At 49.3% G+C, this 17,502-nt stretch overlaps 1 protein-coding gene across 1 annotated transcript; it reads right to left on the bottom strand.

Moving 5' to 3' along the window:
* Positions 1-245: 245 nt before the first annotated feature.
* Positions 246-13,266, bottom strand: LOC135990443 (uncharacterized). Its single transcript, XM_065638133.1, has 7 exons — positions 12,723-13,266; positions 11,810-12,659; positions 5,712-5,886; positions 4,759-4,963; positions 3,697-4,319; positions 1,935-2,080; positions 246-1,113 (listed from the first exon to the last, which is right to left on the bottom strand). The coding sequence occupies exons 1-7, from the start codon at positions 13,264-13,266 to the stop codon at positions 318-320; spliced, it is 3,339 nt and encodes a 1,112-aa protein (XP_065494205.1). The 3' UTR covers positions 246-317.
* Between the last annotated feature and the right edge of the window lie 4,236 nt (positions 13,267-17,502).

Here is a 17,502-nt window from a genome sequence, read left to right on the forward strand (position 1 = left end):
GCAATGGCAAGCATCATACATCATTCTCTCGCAGTGTAATATTAACAGGTTAAACTCAGTATTTTCCTCCAGAGATCTGCTCCTCGAGGGAAGCCCATCTCTGTATGTACATCAGCCACAAATAGGCTGTGAGTTCTGAGGCTGAAGACCAGAATTACACCATAATACTTGGTTCCAGTGCTGCTGAGTCCTGGTGGACCAGACTCCTCCCTGTGTTGTCCACGGAGCAGAACAAGTTCAAGCCACTGAAGCTCTTGATGGTCCTTGCAGGTGGCACTGGCCAAGCCAAGCCTCCCTGGGTGCTGCCCAGGCAGGACTCAGGGCCTAGTGTGAGGGGTGCTGATCATGATGTTGGGCAGCGCGTTTCGCCGCTTCTTCCAGGAGCCCAGCTCCCTCGAGTACCGCCTGATCTGCCTGAACCAGTGGTGAGTCCGTGCCCGGTCACTGTCCCGGAACACAAATGCCTCCCGCCTGATCTCAATGAGTTCAAAAGTGTCGTCACTGTCAGGATCAGTGGAGACGATGCAATTACTCAGCCTCAAGGGCTCCCTGAGCAAATGGAACTTCCCGTTATTTTTGTCCCTGATGAGTACCAGCACGGCATCCTTCACAGGCCCTGGCTCAGCTGATTCCAGGCTGGACTCAGACACGCGCTTCATGTTCACCAGGAGGAGGACCTGCATGTTCTGGAACTTCAGGGTCTTGCTGCCTTTCTTCACCCACTGGCCGTCAGGAGGCTGGGCCAGCTGCAGAGGCCCCTCCATCACAAATCGCGTTTCCTCCCGCAGCCAGCCTACAGTTTTGAGGGCAGTTTCTCTCATCTCGATATTGATGACTTCCCTCTTCTTCTTGCTGTCCTGGCGGAAGGAGCGGAGAGTCCACGTGTTCCCCTCCTGCTTGGTTTTCATGTTGATGTGCTCCAGGTGCGACTCGATGCGGCTCTTGGCCTCTCGCAGGCTGCCATGATCTGGGTGGTACTCGGTGGTGGCCTTGATGATTCTGCTGAGCAGCAGCGGGTACTTGGTGACTCTTTGCAAAGGGGCCATCAGGAAGGACCTCAAGTTCATCCGCCGCAGTGCTGTGTTGTCGTTCTGGGAGACATTGAGGAATATTCTGCATGGATTTAAGAACAGGGAATGAAATGGTGGCTGTTCTGCCAGCAGATGCTGCAATCCTAAATGCAAATGAACGGTGTGGAGCTGACAGCTGCTGGGCACTGCAGCCCCCCTCTCTGGTTTTCACAGCCTTGTGAATTCTGTCCTATCAAAAACTAACAACAATTTCTGCAGCTGTGCTCAGGTGCAGAACACTGATGAGATGCCTGGGACACTAGCACATAACATCCTGACAGTCTTCTATTAAATTGTTGTAAAATGAGGGTGTGAACTTTCTCTGGTACACACTGACGTAGGCCCCAGGCAGATACATGAGCTTCTATCAGATTACACTAATCTGTAGCTCCTTTCATCATTGGATTACAGAGCACTCTAAACAAGAATTTGGTACAGTCATCATTTTAAGCTGTTGCAGTGGAAAGAGATGTGACCCACCTGATGTTGCCCAATAGGCCAGGGCTAGGAATGGGAAACTAACTCAAGTCATGCATGCTCCACACAGTGGTATTCCCCAGTGGAAATCCAAACCTTGCTCTGGTGTTGGGACTGAGAGCTGTTCTCAGATGGGTGTTATTTGGTGAAAGTTCAGCCCAGTGGTCAATGGGCAAACACTGGTACCACAAAACACAGCGTACAGCTGGGGACCAACTGGCTGCCTCAGTGGAGGTATCAAGGGGTTGATACATTTTTTAAAGTAAATTACTCAGCTCATCACTGAAGAACATTAGCATGAAAACTGATCTAGTTTTGCTGACAAAGGCTTCGCTGGTGCCTTCCTGTCCCCAAAGCCTGGAAGAATACACTCAGCCTTTTTCTCACCTGAGCAACTCCTTCTCCTTCTCCAGCGCGTTGAGCATATTCACGGAGGAAGACTGCTGAAGACAGTAGGTCTGGAAGGCTGGCAGCATGTTGACAAACTCCAGAAATATTTCGCCGATACACACGGTCATCAGGTCACCATCACCCTGCAAGCATGCAACACAGCCCCTGCTGGGTCAGATCGGGAGAGGCACAAGCATGGAGCCCACGTTCAGTCCTACCAGCAAGAATCTACTGCAAGGTCAATACCAGCCCAAAGGTGGAACTGGGCTCACCTATCCTGGTGGAAAGTCCATCCCTGCAGGTCTGGGGGGAAGCATTGTGTGGGGAAGGGAAGGAAAGCTGGTCTAACTTTGCTTTCCTACACAGGCAGAGATGTCTTCTCTGCTTCTGTGGGCTCAGCCAGCTCACCAGAGCAGGGGCTCAAAGGCCAGAGGCCAGAGTGAGCCTGCAAGTCACACTGGGGCCCTTCTTGGTGGCAGGTCTGCCCTCAGGCTAATGCAGCAGGGAACAAATTAACAGGGAGTGTTTATGAGCAAATGGGCAGGGGAGGTGTGTGACTCAGGTAACAAACATGGCACTTAACAACTTCTGCAGCTGGTCTCAGCACAGGCCTGGCTGGGAAGCAGTCTCCTTCAGTTGTGCTCTCACTGGCTACTTAAATGCCTAAGAGAAAAATACATTTCATGCTAAATTGTTCTCCAATTTCTGTATGTGCAATAAAATAAGGGACTAGTAAGAATCTGGTGCCACACAATGCTCTTAGCCCTGTCGAGGTGTATGCTGACATGCTCTGCAATCACTACTCATTTGAGCAGAGAGAAGGGAGCAGCTCTATGGCTGCTGGTGGCTTTTTGGTGCAGTACTGAGCTCTGACTGCAAAGGGCAACATGGAGGCAGACAGAAACCCACAGCTGTTTGTAGAAGCCTTTGTTTCAATAAATTATTCACACGGGACATCACACCTGCAGAACATATCTGTCTTCACTGTGCCAGGTGCATGACAGTAGTGCCAGTTTTGAGACTTGTGTCACTTGGTCTGACATGCATGGTTTCGGAGAGGGAGAGGAGGGATGTTTCCTGAGAACAAAACACCCTGGTGAAACTGATACAGCAACAAGTGGTTTTTACTTTCTTGAAGAAAGGAGGGTGTGGAGCTGATTATCTGTCCTTTGCAGTGATTGTCTGCTTCTCTAGAGTCTTCTTTCTATTTCTCTGCCCTCTAACCACCACGCTGGTGGGGTAGGAAAGTCCCTTTTGCAAGGCAGGGTGCATCAGCAGCTCCAAGTGCCAGCTGTCACCAGAGCAGGGAGCAGCCACTGCTGCCTGGCCCTGCAGTAGCCTACAGACAAGCTCTCATAAACCGCAACCCAAGGCAAATACACCCAAGCCAGCCTGAAGTCAGCAAGCACATGGCCTGTGAGCCAGTGCAAGCTGAGCGCTGTGCCCCCATGGTCACACTCTTATCAGTGTCCAAGTGAACTTTGGTAATGGGACAGTTAGATCCTGCGTGAGCTAGACTGCTGATGGGCTGCTCGTGTCAGCAGCACTACCACAGCAGAGAGCGAGGCCAGCAGCTCTGACCTGGCGCAGGCCCACTGAAATCACTGGTTTACAACAGCTGAGATAACAAGAGACCAGGTAGATGACCAGAATGCAGAGTCCTACCTCCTGATTCTCTGCTCTGCCTATGCTGCCTCACTAATACAAAACCTACTCCTGTCTGCCTGGTCTGGCCCCTTTAGAGCATGCAGTGTCATACCTGGTCAAAGGCCTGATCAATCTCTTCCTGGAGTATCTCCAGGAAGTTCTCGTTGAGGTCAATGAGCTCCTGGATGTTGCTGAAGATGCCCAGGAGCTGGTCCTGGCTCAGCAGCCCAGCTGCCTGCATGGGGAGGTAGAACTCCTCTTTGATGATGCGCAGGTCCTCTCCATAGCTGGCCTCCGTGTTGACAAACTCCAGCACAGACTCCTTGCGCTCCGTTCTGCGCTTACGGCACTTCTCACAGAGGTCAGCCCGCCTCTGATTGCAGTTCTGCACATCCGTCTCCACCGGGAGGTCCCTTTCTCCACAGTCGGTGCAGGGACGGTGGGCTTCCCAGGCCTGCAGGGAGCTCAGCGTTTCGGATGCCCTGTTCCTCCACTTTCTGGCTGCCATCTGGCCAATGCCACTGTCTGCCCTCTCCACATCTGCTGACTTGGTCCGGGTGGCCTCGCTGGAATCCAGGTCATCCCGGACGTCGTTCACGCCAACAATCCCGCTGTCTGTGCTCAGGCTGCTGACATTGCTCCAATGATGTCTGGAGCGGAGGGAGCCACGTGGGGCATGGCGGGTCTCATCAAAGCTGCCACCATGGCCAAGGTTGGCTTTTGCTACCACTGGACCTGGGAAAAGACACAAATCATTACAAGCAATGCCAGCTGCACAGAGCTCATCTGAGGAGCTCAAGCTGGCAGAGCCATGAGTGGCAGGAACCCTGGTGGGGGAGATCTGGTGAAAGCAGGGCTGTTAGCTGTCCCTCCTCCTGTTTTGCTGCTGGGAAGGGCAGGGGTCAAAAGTCAATGGCTCCCAGGTGAAACCTGTCATCCCTGCTCTGCTCATACCTGTGAGCTCATTTGGTGTCTCTCCCCGCTGCTATCCCCCAGGCAGGAACAGAGACACAGCACACAGTAGATCCTGGTTTCTTGCACACCTGGGAACGCTTCCCAGAACCCAGAATGCTTCCCTCCCCCGGGCCAGCAGAGTCACTCCATATTTACACCAGTGTAGCAGGGCTCAGCATGTGGCCCATTGACCCCTTCTGTGTGTGCAGAATGCGGGTACCGTAGTCTCGCTCCTGCCGGCGCTTCTGTGCGTGCTGCCGTGCTGCAGCTGCAATCTTCAGCTCCAGCTGCTTCCTCTTCACCGAGTCTGTCGGCATAGGGTCACTGAAGTGCGGCCGCAGCCGGCACTCTCGCTGGGCCTTGGCACCCTCTGTGCTCTCGTGGACGATGTCAGAGCTGGACCGGCGGCAGCTGGGACTGGGGGTCTGCAAGAAAAGCAAGTGGGTTTGGAGCAGTGGTCAAAGCAGTGTCTGGTTTGCAGCCACTGGACTTTGGTTGCCGAAGGAGAGAAAAGGCAACTCATCAGTGTTAGGATTGTCAATGCAGCTCTGCTACGTGATCATTAGGAAATCTGTCTCCCAGGTCCCTCCATCTTGCTTAGACCTAACAGCGAGGGCCCCTCACCCTCTGAGTACAGTGGCTCCACAGTGCCTGGATCACAGCTGTCGAATAACCATGAAGACGTCAAGGGCAGAGCCCTGGCTAAGGGCCTAAAGCGGGGCTGAGCCTGTCCTCCAGGGATCTGAACTAGTTTGCCTCTGTTTTGCGAATGTTTCAGCGCTACGGAGTCAGGAGCTCCAGCTCTATGCCTTACCAACATCAGCGGTTTGACCAAGCGGGGACTAGGAGGGAGTCTGATCTCCCGGGCAGTGCAGCAGTGAGGGGCTGGTGCAACACTGAAAGCTATAAAGGAGTTATTGCTGAACTCCCTAAAAGAGATGCAGTGGCAGATAGGCAAGGGCACAAACCTGACTCCTGTTTGATTAACTGTAATTAAAAAGGCACTAAAAATCCTTATCACGGAGCTTATTCACTCATGGGAGCTGGTGTGATTTCAGACCCCAGGTTCCCAGCCTGCCCAGTTCCTACAACAAAGGGATCGTTTAGAGCTTCTGGCAAGAAAAATAATCCTGAACACATGCTCAAAATGAGAGGGGAACTCCTCTCTCTTACATTTCCTGCAGGTGGAGTGTCACTGGATGTCTCATTGCTTGGCTTGTCCTCCCAGGTCTCTGTTGCCATGGACATCGCTGTGGGCTGCTGGCTGTCCTCCGGAGGTGGGAGATCAGCTTTCCTCAGATCACACCGTCCCTCGGAGGGGGATTTGGCAGCAGTCTCAGCATTGCAGCTGCAGGAGAAGAAGCGGACGCTGATGAACATCACGTATGCAGTTCATCTGCTGTTCCTGACACAGATGACACAGAGTAGTAAGCCCAGGTTTGAACAACCAGCCGCAACAGTTCAGGGAAAGTACAGGCAGGAATCTAGACTGGCTGGCACAGATGTCAGTGCGTGCATTTCAGGGGCTCTAAACACCGCTCAGTTATAGCAGTGCAAATCGGGTAATTGCACTCAAGCCAGCATCAGTCTGGGATATCAAGTCTCGGGTGTTCACAGGGCATTTCTGTGTCCATAAAACATGAGGTTCTTCCATAGGGACCAGAAAAACCTCTTTCTAAGTAGGCCATATCCATATTTGCTGCTATTTAAAGAGATGTTGTCAACACAGAAACCATATTGCTCATCTGGAAGAAAATCACCTGCTAAAAACTGTAATACTTTGAAGAGATTAGAGGATTAAAAGAGCTTTCCCTCTGTTTTTCATCCCATATGATCCCAAGCCCACTGAAACCACGGAAAAATTCCCTCTGCCTTCAGTGAACTCCATATCAGGCCTTTTGGTGCACTTAGAGAGTCCTGTAAAGATTGGCCGAGTCTGTTTTTCTTGCTTGGCAATTCCGGGATGCTCTTACTCACAGCTGCCTGGTGCTAACAAGGGCCTGGCCTGGCTGATACAGGCAGCCAGTTCCAACCCCATGTTCTCCAGCCTGTAGACAACACCACCTCTCCAGACAGACACAGTCTGGTGCAAAACCACTGACTTGACAAAGTAGTGACAGTCTGTAGTTTGTGATACTATTGGTGATACATTTTTTTTAACAGACTCTCTAAAGACACCTTATTTCCATGCATAATGAAGCTTGCTTGGAAGAATATTAATTTTTCCATTTTGGGTTTACTTAATTTTTATGGGCTTGGATTCCTTTAAAAAGAAAGGCTGTGAGGACTGGATATGGATGCTGGTACATACAGGAAGCCAGTGTCTGGAATATATTTCAGGTTATACATGTATTTTACACTTAACAAAAGTCTCCTATGACAAAAATCTGCTTCTTAAAGGCTTCACTTGTGAACTTATGCTGGTAGGTCATACTGCTAATGTGCAATTCCAACACTGCCAGCTACAAGAAAACACATGAGACAGATGGGCATTTTCCTTACAATGAATGACAGTTGGCTCTGGTAACAAACCATCAGCCAATACTGAAATCACTGAAGAGGGAACAAATCTCCCAGAACACAAACTGGCTCTGTTGTCAGGCCAGAAAAGTTGTTTTGCAACTTTCCAGCTGATGCTCTTTCATCCTCCTCCTTTTATGCTTCCAGGTTCCAGCTGACACTACCAGAGGATTTACCACCTTAAAAAGAGTTTAGCCACGGCTGTACAGCAAAGGCACAGAACTAACAGCAGGCTCCTGTTTTTTACTTTGTCCTGTGCCAACTCCCCGCCATGCAGATTTGGAAGCATCACTTCACCCCTCCTGGCCTCTTCTCCCCAGCCTGTAGACTGGGGATACCAACATCAGCGCTGTCACGGAGCAGTCTGCAGCACGGACTGCATTGTCCCCTGTACAGGGTTGCAGTAAGAGCAGCGCAGGCACACAGCAAGGCTGTGGTCCCGTCATGGGCCTGGCCTGGCTTAAGAGATTCCTGTCTCCTTCCTCCCTCCCATCCCCAGCCACATTTGGGGTACCAACACCTTCCGCCAATCCAGTGTAACTGTCTGTGTGGCCATGATCTAAAATCAGTCTTGAAATGACCTGGGTTTAAAAAAATATCCTCCCTCATGTATTCCCAGCCAGATATTTCATCTGTGTTTAATTGACTTGGGTAAAGTATGAACAGTTCAGCTGGGCATACCTGTGGGAGGGAAGGCAGAGGTCAGGGAGCAAAAAAGCTCTTGAAAAGGATCTGCCACTGCCGGAAAACCACCATTTCCAAAAGCTGCTCCTGCTCAAACAGCTTCTGGTTGAAACACGCAGAAAGCAGGGACAATGCTGAGGCACAGAGAGGCAACGGGATGTGTCCAAGGTCAGTAGCAGAGCTCAGAACTGGAATATTACCTTCTCCTCTTGATCACACTACCTCCCACCATACAGACCATACTCCCAGAGAGAAGCTGAGCTCTCGTTTGTCATTTTTACAGTGTTGCAAGATCATCCATTTAAACATGAAAAGTACTCCAGAGTATCACTGCTCCTCTAAGTGAAGCTGACAGCAGCTCTCTGCTGATAAGGTCTGCAGACCAGATGCCACTGCTTATTGTGGTTTCCATAACCTAATAGGGATATTTAAAAAAATAATCTCAAGGCATGACCTGCAATGGGAACAAAAGCTGATACTACCCAGAGAGCTGAACTAAGAAAGTGTGACTGGAGACTGAGAAATTCAACCCACCCCATGGTTGGTCAGCTAGGGTTGAAAAAGGCAATGATGCACAGCCCACATTGTGTGAAAGGAGATTTCTTCATCCCTGGTTAGACTGCTCTGCTTCTGGTTGTGATTAGATCCCTCCTGCATGATGCATTGGCTATGCCGTGTGGTGGTAATGCTGCTCCACAGAGCAGTCGCTGTGCACCACACCACCAGTGGGATCTGAGGGATGCAGACAAACCAGGGAGGACACACATCGTTTTGTAGGAACCAAACTTAAGGCTGCTCCTTTAACCCTTGCCCCTGGCAGAGTTCTGGGCTGCCAACAGATCTACACCAATACCTGCTCAAGCAGTCCCCTCTGCTCTCAGGCAGAGCTGCAGAAGAGGGGATTCTGCCGTGTTCCCTTCCGGGGGATCAAATCACTTACTGGGACAGGAGTTTTCTGCCTGGGGTTGGTGTCAGTTTTCCCTGTTCTCTCCAAGACAGATGAAGATGATGCCAGAGGGTGGTGGAGCACTGGAACAGGCTCCCCAGGGAGGCGTCACAGCTCCAAGCCTGACAGTGTTCAAGAAGAGACTGGACAACACCCTCAGACACACAGTGTGAACTGTGGGGTTGTCATGTGCAGGGACAGGAGTTGGACTCAATGATTCTTGTGGGTCCCTTCCAACTCAGGACATTCTATGATTCTATGTGCTTGGGCTAGCACTGGAGGACAGGTTCTTTCTGAATGTCCTTATAAATCTTTGCACCATCATCTCTGAATCTCATGGAAGCAGAGGCACTGGGTGTGTTGTGTACAACTGGAAACACACCTCTTTTCCTTCACAGTCTCTATGAGGTTCTTCATGGTTACATCCCTGTCCAGGCCAGCAGTTCTCAGCCTTTCCACATGTTCTGATTCTTTCTGACTAATGGAAACATTTCCGTCTGCTCCTTCCCTGCTGGCATCTGCCTTCCAGACTTGGAGTCCTCTGCTATGGGAAGCTGTTACTGTACCCACCATCCCGGTGTCATCCCAAACACAGCCCGTCACTCTTTTCAGGAAGTCCTATTTCTTAGTCATGCTCTTTGCTTCCTTGTGCAGGTTTTTGTTGTCACCTTGTCCCCCATTTCGTAGACAGGGTCCTTGCATGTCCTTATCCCGAACAATTTGCTAACTAAAAAAGTTCAGAGAGTGGACTCTATGTTGAAATGCATACAGGATTTCCACCCAAATCTCAACAGCCTTTCCCTGTCAGGACTATCATCTGAGTTAAAGGTATCCAGTGACCTATGTGGGGGCTAAAGCCAGCATAATTATGAAGCTGAAAATCAGATCTCCACTGCTGAAGTGTTAAGCCATTTGAAGGAGTCTTAAGTAATTAACTATGAATTACTAGAGAGGCAATTAACTTACCAGACAAAAGTGCTTTGTAAAACTGTAACACACAGAATGACTAGAAAAAGAAGACAATTTCAGTTATTCTGTGATGCTCCATCACAACATCTCTATCAAAGGTGTGCTGAGCTCCGTATCATGGAAATAGGACCAAACCCCCAGCTTTCAGCTCATTTGAGACGTAAAAATGTGACTTGGATGTCAGCGATCATAATTTAGGACCCAAAACATCCAGACAAAAAGTCTTCCACCCCCGCAGTGAGAATCAGCTTGAGTTATAAATCAATATTCAGGTACTTTACAGTCTGAGGTAAAAATTATGGAAAATTGAGAAATTACCAGACAAAGGAAACTGGAGTTTCCCACTAACCAGTATTTTGGCACTGCCAACAGACTTATCTTCCTCCTGCTATCCTGAAGAAATTACAATCTTTACCATTATTTGTTATTAGTATGGAAAATAAACATTCCAGGGTGGTTTCTTCACATGAAACAACCTCTCTGAAACTGGAACCACTGTCATTCTGATTTTTAGATCAATTATCATTTTGATGTTAATGAAACCACCTCATATAATTCAACAAATCCAGCTGGAGAGACTGAACACATAGGAAAAAAAAACCCACTATGGATATTAAAAGCACAGAAACCACACTGAAACCATAAAGGCCTTGGGCAGAAAGTGTTCAGAGGCTGCGAGAGTAATGGGAAGAAAGATGATATGAACTATCCCGTTCCTGTGTACTTTGCTACACAGACACCTCAGGCTCCAGATTCTAGTCAAACCTTTGATCTGCCTGGAGACAGCTGTTCGTATGCTCTTACTCATGGCTTGTGCCATACTGTGTATTTCATAATAAAATAAAAATAGCCTACTCAATGAAAAGGGCTGCATACCATAACTTTCTCATCTGTTTCTTCATTGCGCTTTCATGCTCTAGAACAAAAGCACAAAGGCTGGGCCGGACAGCTGAAAGAGGCATTTAGGGCTCTGACACCACCTACTTTCCTTTGGATTATCAAGTTGCAGAAATATTTCTGCTTGTCACTCTGGCTCTGTCTACAAGGAGAGCTTCAGCTCCCCGGAAGTTCTTTTAGGCAACTGTCATTCCTGTGCTGACATCACTATAATCTCTCCTAAAACCTGAGTCCAGTCTCAGAGCTCCAGCATGCCAGAAATACCAAGTCAGTGTACAAGGTTGGTGCCCTGGCATTTCACACACAACATCAGTGGACGGCAGAAGCAGCCAGGAACCAAGTCAAATGTAATTCTTGGCAAAGCTAGTCCCGAACACCAAGTGTATGGAAACAAACCACTCCAGCAACATTTACACCTCCTCTTCCCATCAGCCTTATCTAGTGATAAGACAGTGGTAGCTGCCCCAAATTCCTAGCTTCCAGAACTTTGCTGATTCCCGTTGGTCTACCTACCTGCATAGGAAGGGACCCCCATTTCTTTGGCAGGGGGGAGGTAACAGGACTGCAGTGTCCTTGTGAAAATCTTACCCAGAGAATGGGAAAACCCTGGTTGGAGAGAGGGAGGAAAGCTTTATACGAGTATTTTCTGTCACTGCTTACGCTGAGTTGGCAGAAGGACAGTATTTGTAAGTATTTTCACTGGCTGCCTGGGCTGGTCTCGAGAGGGTGGTTAAAGACTTGCAGCACTATCTTGCTCTCACTTGTTTGTCAGTTCACTCTGTACAGGCAGCAAGTGAAAGCGCTTGTTGCTACACGTCACACTACCTGAATTCATGTGTGCAGTGATAGGACAGACTCTGCATCTTTTTTCAAAGAAATCATATTAGTTCATTGTATCCTTCTGCTGTCCTCTACTTTTAACAGATGTCCAAAAAAAAAAAAAAAAAGAAAAAAGACCTTTCGAAAATTTATTACAGAAATGAAATGGGTGCGAAATTGGGTGTCAGGACTACTAATGGCTGCTGTCTGTACAGGATTAAGGTGTACAAAAAGGCAAAGTCTAGATGAAAATGCTTTTTGATGTTTAATCCCACATAAAGATGGAGTTTAAGCTCAACAGCTTAAAGACAGGTCCTAAGAAGAAAGGCTCTGCCAGCAGCATATTTATGCTACAGGAGTTAAATGTGTGTATCAGGAGAGGGACCAGATTGTTAACAGGGGAGGTGCTTTCAGGTGACTCCACAGAACATGTTACCTTTTCTTAATAAGTTCCAGGGCTGAACCTATGAATTCATCCTTCATTTTTTGTAGTTTAGCTCCATAGCTGGATAAGTCTGTGGCTTCTAACAGCAGCGATGAACAGCAAGAGGACTGGGCTTCAGAAGCCAGTGACTGCCCTGCAAGGTGGAGGACATCATTTAATTGTCCTGTCTCTCCTTTCTGCTGCTCATCACTGAAGATCTCCTGCCCAGTTCTGTGTATTGATACTGCCTGCAATGGTGACCGTGGAATAGGGCTAGAGCAAATGGGGACTGGGGTTCTATCCGGGCTGGAGATCTGGAAGGGTCTGTCCTTCACCTCAGGGCTGTTCATTCTGAAATCATCCCAGGTGGCTGGATATTGGGAAAAGCCAGCAGAGGTGTGGTTTTCATGGAACACATCGTCATCATCCTCCACTGTAACAGCAGCCTCATTCACAGCTTTGGTTCCCAGAGCTTCTGGACAGACATTCTTATCGTTCATCTCCAGGGTTTGGTTTGCAGGCAGACCCTTACTCAAGCTCTCTGTTGGCCCACTGCTGCTGGCAGATGAATTTGCCTCCTTACTTCTCATTTGCTTGAATTCCTCAAAGGTGGGGATGTAGAGCTTCCCTTTGCAGCGGCCTTTCTTGCTCTGTCCCGATGTGGCTTTGACATCTGTTTCCCCTCTATATTGTTCCAGGGTTTCTGCTGTTCTGGATTGGGCCATCTCATGGCTTTCCCCGGCATGCTGAAGGGGCAAACTGGGGGAGCTATTCTGCCTTCGGAGCTGAAGCCTCCTCTGAGCCTCCTGCTTGATGTCTTCTGGACTGATGATCCTGTGTGCAAAACACAGTCTCTGCCTCCCTGTGAGGCTGTGCCTGAGAGCAGTGTGTTCCACCAAAACCGTGCAGCAGTTGACAGCACAACCATTCTTGTACTGCTGGCACATTTGGCATTCAAAAGACTCCTGGGCCATCAGGTCAGGCAGGGCTGCCTGTGGACGCACTGGCTTGCAGGGCTCTGCCACCTTACTGCTGTGCAGCCTCAGCTTCTCTTTCAGCTCTTTTTTGGCATCCCCATGTAGGCCTCTATCTTCTGCTGAAGGGAAAAGCCACTGAGGCACTTTGGCAAAGGGAGGGAGGAGCACATTCTGTGCTGATCGAGATGCCTGTTTAGCATGCAGAGAAAGGTTTCTCAGAGAGTCCGATGTGCTCTGTACTGGGGCCGCATCCACACAACCTTCTGTCCACCGACTGGTGCCACAATAGCGAAAGATGATCTCGTTATCCAGGCTCCGGCAGTGAGAATACAGCCCGGAGTCAGCAGCGGTTGCCCAGTGCAGGTTCTCCACGCTCCGATACATCCGCTTCTCCACAGGACTGGCCAAAGGTGCCTTGCCTGTGTGGCAGGAGTCTGGAGTGTGGAAGTCCCCAGAGAAAATTTGAGTGTCTAGGTTCTTTAGTGGATGCATGCTGCTAACCGAAAAATCCTTTAAGCCATGTTGTGCACAGAGCTGATTATTTTGGCAGCTCAAGATCACCCGGCAGTGTTCCTGTCTCTCATCAACACTGATGTATGTCATAGCAAATGCACATGGAGGCTCTAAGACAGTGGCGTCTAGGGGGAGAGGAGGGAGCTGGGGTGTTGCTTAGATGCCAGTCAATGTCCACAGACAGCAAAGTGTGCTGCTGGGTGCTCACAAAAGAGAGCTCTCACATGGGTTGAGTCGCCATGCGTAGAAGACCTGTGAATGGAAGGAAAGATGAGTTACTGAAGCAGCCTGGTGATGACTTGCAGGATGCAATAGCAGGTCTGCTTCCAGGGAATGCAGAAGACAAACACTAACAGCTTGGGTGGAAACAGAGCAGCATAACTAGGAGATAAGCTGCGGGGCTTGGGGCAGGGAATCTTTTCCATCTCTAGCCAAGCCAACAGTGGCCTTACACTGCCCCTCTGAATTTTGGAGAAGTTTATCCTGCCTACCCTCAGCAATTCCCTCACTATAACACTGCTCAACTCCAGTGACGAATACTCCAAAACACTTGCTGTCAGCCCAGCTTACTCACACAGCAGCGCTAAGGAGATGGGAGTTTTACAAGAGAAAGTGAGGTTCTTTCCCTCGAATGGGGTGCAGACAAGAGTGTGTGGGTTAAAAGGAGGAGGCTGGGAGTGGCAAAGGATGACATGATAGTGTGGTCTCCTGGAAGGCTCAAGTGGCACAGAGGAAGAAGGTGACTGGATGGTGGTGGCTTTGTCCCTGAGAGTCACACTACAGCCCCTCAGTGCTCTGATTTACGCTTAACAGGGAAGATGCATATTTTTTAGTGACTGGTAGCCAAGCATTTCCAAGGCCTTTCCAGTGCAGAGGCAAAGGCACCTTTCACAAATGCATGCTCCTGACCCTTTAGCAATAGGTCCAAATGATCACCCCCCATGACAGCTCAGCGGTGGCCCAGAAAGAGAAGGTGTGTTTTCCAAGGCTGTTCCTGTGATCTTTGTTCAGCATTGTAAGGCCCAGGGAACCTAAATGACAAAATCACATGTTCAGAGCAATGCAGAGAATCAAATCTCAAAACTTCAGTTTGGACCAGCAGGACGCAGGCTAAGCGTGTAAGTCATCCTTGGAAGTGAAAGGAGCCTCCTTACATTGAATGGAGAGGCACCAAATTTCTCTTAAGGATTTAGACCTCATGGCCTTGCCAGCAGTCACACAAGACATCAGTGTCTGCTACAGCACTGTCCACTCCCTCCCTTGGCAACCAGAGGCAAAGGGAATGAGTGAGTGCCACAGGTAAACGAGAACAAGACTGGGCAGGGGATATGGGGTTAGTCTGAGATTTGTAAGGGCAACATAGAGCTGGGATGGTGGGACATGGGTCTTTAGTACCAGACAGTCTCTAGTCTCAGAACCAACCAGGTAAAACACCCAGGAAGAGGTCTTGGTGAAACAAGATAGGACCATGTGAGTTACAGCCCAGACTATTTGCTTTGTAGAGCAGCTGGGTTCTCCACACTCTGCCAACTATTCAGGCAGCACAGCCACCTTGGCCAGGAGAGGAATGAAGAGGCTTGTTGTCTCCTGAAGGACAAAACACCTCAGGAATCTAACCATGTGAGACACCAAGAGACATCTTCCATCTGAGGAGAAGTCTGAGGTGGTGACGCATTGCCTGGAAGCCAACCGTGCTGGTTACTTGATTCACCCCTTGCTTAGAGTGGTTCAGATTAGTATACTTTCCCTGCATTAATGAACTTATCTCTAATCTAGTCCCAGAGAGGGAAGGCAGAGCTGCTCTTGTGGATTGCTGCTGAATGGAGAACTATTTCTGTTCTTCATAATTGCTAAAAATAAAAATTAAAACTAGCTCTAAAGGTGTAGCTGCTCCCCAAGATGTCACAGGCACTTCTCACCCAGTCTTCTCATGGTGGGGCTGGAGTTCCCCCTTCTTCACGGCTCTGGAGGAGCCCACAGGTGACAGCAGAGAAACGTGAGGATCAGGACTTTCTGTGATCATAGGTTATAACATGATCTGTCAAGAAAGAGAGAATGAGATGATGTGAGAGCCAGTCACTGAGTAGGGAACAGGGCTCCTGGTAGTGCCGAAGGGATCCTGTGATAAAGTGCTGTTAATGAGAGATGCCATGGCTTGTCAGGTTGGTCTGTGATCAGGTCACAGCCACGGGACTAAAAGCCACTGTGTACTTTCTGCACTCTACTTTCAGACCAAGTAGAAAGAGAAAACAACCCTTGCTGTAGTGAGAGCTGAGAATAAAGCAGTCCTTGCCCAAGGCAGGGAATTATATACAGTGAAGCCTGAAAAGAAACCAACGCTTGCTTGGCAAGCTCTGTATGTGTGCGTGAGAATGAGGGAGCTGGAGAAGAAAGTGCAGAGGCAAGGGCAGAAGCAGTCACGAGAAGAGCAAGGAAGCAGAGGCATAGAAACGATGGACTGGGATCTGTCTGTGGCTGCTCCCTTTACCAACAGATGAGGCAACACTGAAAATACAATTGACCTGTGTCCTTGAGGTCTCTCTTCAGGTGGAAACTTATCACCGGGGTCCATCGCACTGACCTGCTTTGGGCTGCAGGACAGCTGGAGTGGCACCAGGCGTGGGTAGCACAGGCCCCTGCCTGCTCAGGTGCGTGGCACAGGGAGGGAGGGACAGAGAGGGGCAGCAGAGACAGTTTTGCAGAGTGGAGAACCCAGAGAAGACAGAGAACAGCCAGATCCAGCTGTGAGAGACAGCAGGAGACAGAGACTTCCCAGAGGAGGCTGGGCAGGGTTCGCTGACATGTAGGCAGGCACCAGAAATTACCGGATTAAGTGGAGGAAGAGGGGAATTTTGTTTCCAAACAATTTATTTTAATCTTTGTCACCCATCAGAGCTGAATTTTCTTTCTCTAAAAAGTGACTTTTTGCCCTAAGACATGGGAGGTCCGTTCAATACTATCAGGAGAGCTCAGAGCAAGGTGTGCAGGGGATGTAGCCCAGAGGCAGGTGTGCAAGGGGGTGCAGTGCCCTGGCTGCAGTGAGGGGGAGCCTCAGAAACCCATCAGCTCTGTGTCACCTCACACTTGCAAGGCAGCTGCGGAGATCTCCCAACAGCCAGCTTAGACAGGAGCACCTTTCTTCCCTGTCACTCCATCCTTGAAAGGACCATCTCTTTCCTATTGAACTCTTCTAATCTTGCCCATGTCACTACTCTGCAAGCTGTGCACTGCATGTCAGGTAGCAAAGCTTCATTTCAATGATCACCCAGGTCGACTGCAGCCTGAGTCATGACCTGTGAAGCTGGACGAGCTGTGCTGAGGTACAGGCTGCTTCCTCCGCTGCCCAGGGATGCTTGGACCAGGAAGAAAGCAAGGGACACTCTAAAACATCAGATAATTCTGACCCGGCCCATAACCAGGAAACACTGAGCCCTTCTCCCTCCTTCCCTTGTTCCTGTGCTCGACTTCTCACAGCACACAGCAACAGCATCACAGTTTCAGCTCAGATGCCTGCATTTGTCACGTCAGTGACACTACTATAATATAAAGCATGTGTCTACACACTCAGCTCTAAAGTAACATGACCACAAGCATGTTCTAGGCACTCTTCTGGAGGAAAGCACAAGATGGAGACAGAAAAAAGGCATCTGAGTTAATGTATGCTAAAGACGATCTTTCAGCACATCCTTGCAGGCTCACTGTTCATACAGAATATTTAGCTGCAGTCTTACACAGTCGCCATTGAAGAAACACTGCGAACTACAGCAACATGAAAGAGTTTGTCCTTCCACCACCTCGGAGGTATAACTACAGTCTATAGCTACAGCTGGGAATCCCAGGTACACAAACTAGCAAATGCCACAGAAGTGTGAGGCAATGGAGAGAAGGAAATGCTGATCTCTCACACAGTAACCCAACTCAGGGTCCTAACTTGCTCTCTCCTAGAGGTACACAGCAGTCCTAATGCACCCTGTGTTCTCTTTCAGTTAAACCAGGCAGTGGCTTGCCAGTTCTTTGCTGTTCCCCGGTGTATGTAAGCACTATGGGTTGATGCTGCACTCCTTTGTTTACCCACCTGGGCAAACGACCCACCTGGTCCACACTTCCCCCAAGCTAGGGATTTATTCTAGCCCAGTAATCCTCCAGGCCAAAACTGACTTATTCCAGGCCAAATAGCAAAAAAGAGCTTAGTGTTGGTTGCTGCTGTGGGAATAG

Source organism: Caloenas nicobarica, chromosome 6, assembly GCF_036013445.1.
Source record: "Caloenas nicobarica isolate bCalNic1 chromosome 6, bCalNic1.hap1, whole genome shotgun sequence".
Classification (NCBI taxonomy): domain Eukaryota; kingdom Metazoa; phylum Chordata; class Aves; order Columbiformes; family Columbidae; genus Caloenas; species Caloenas nicobarica.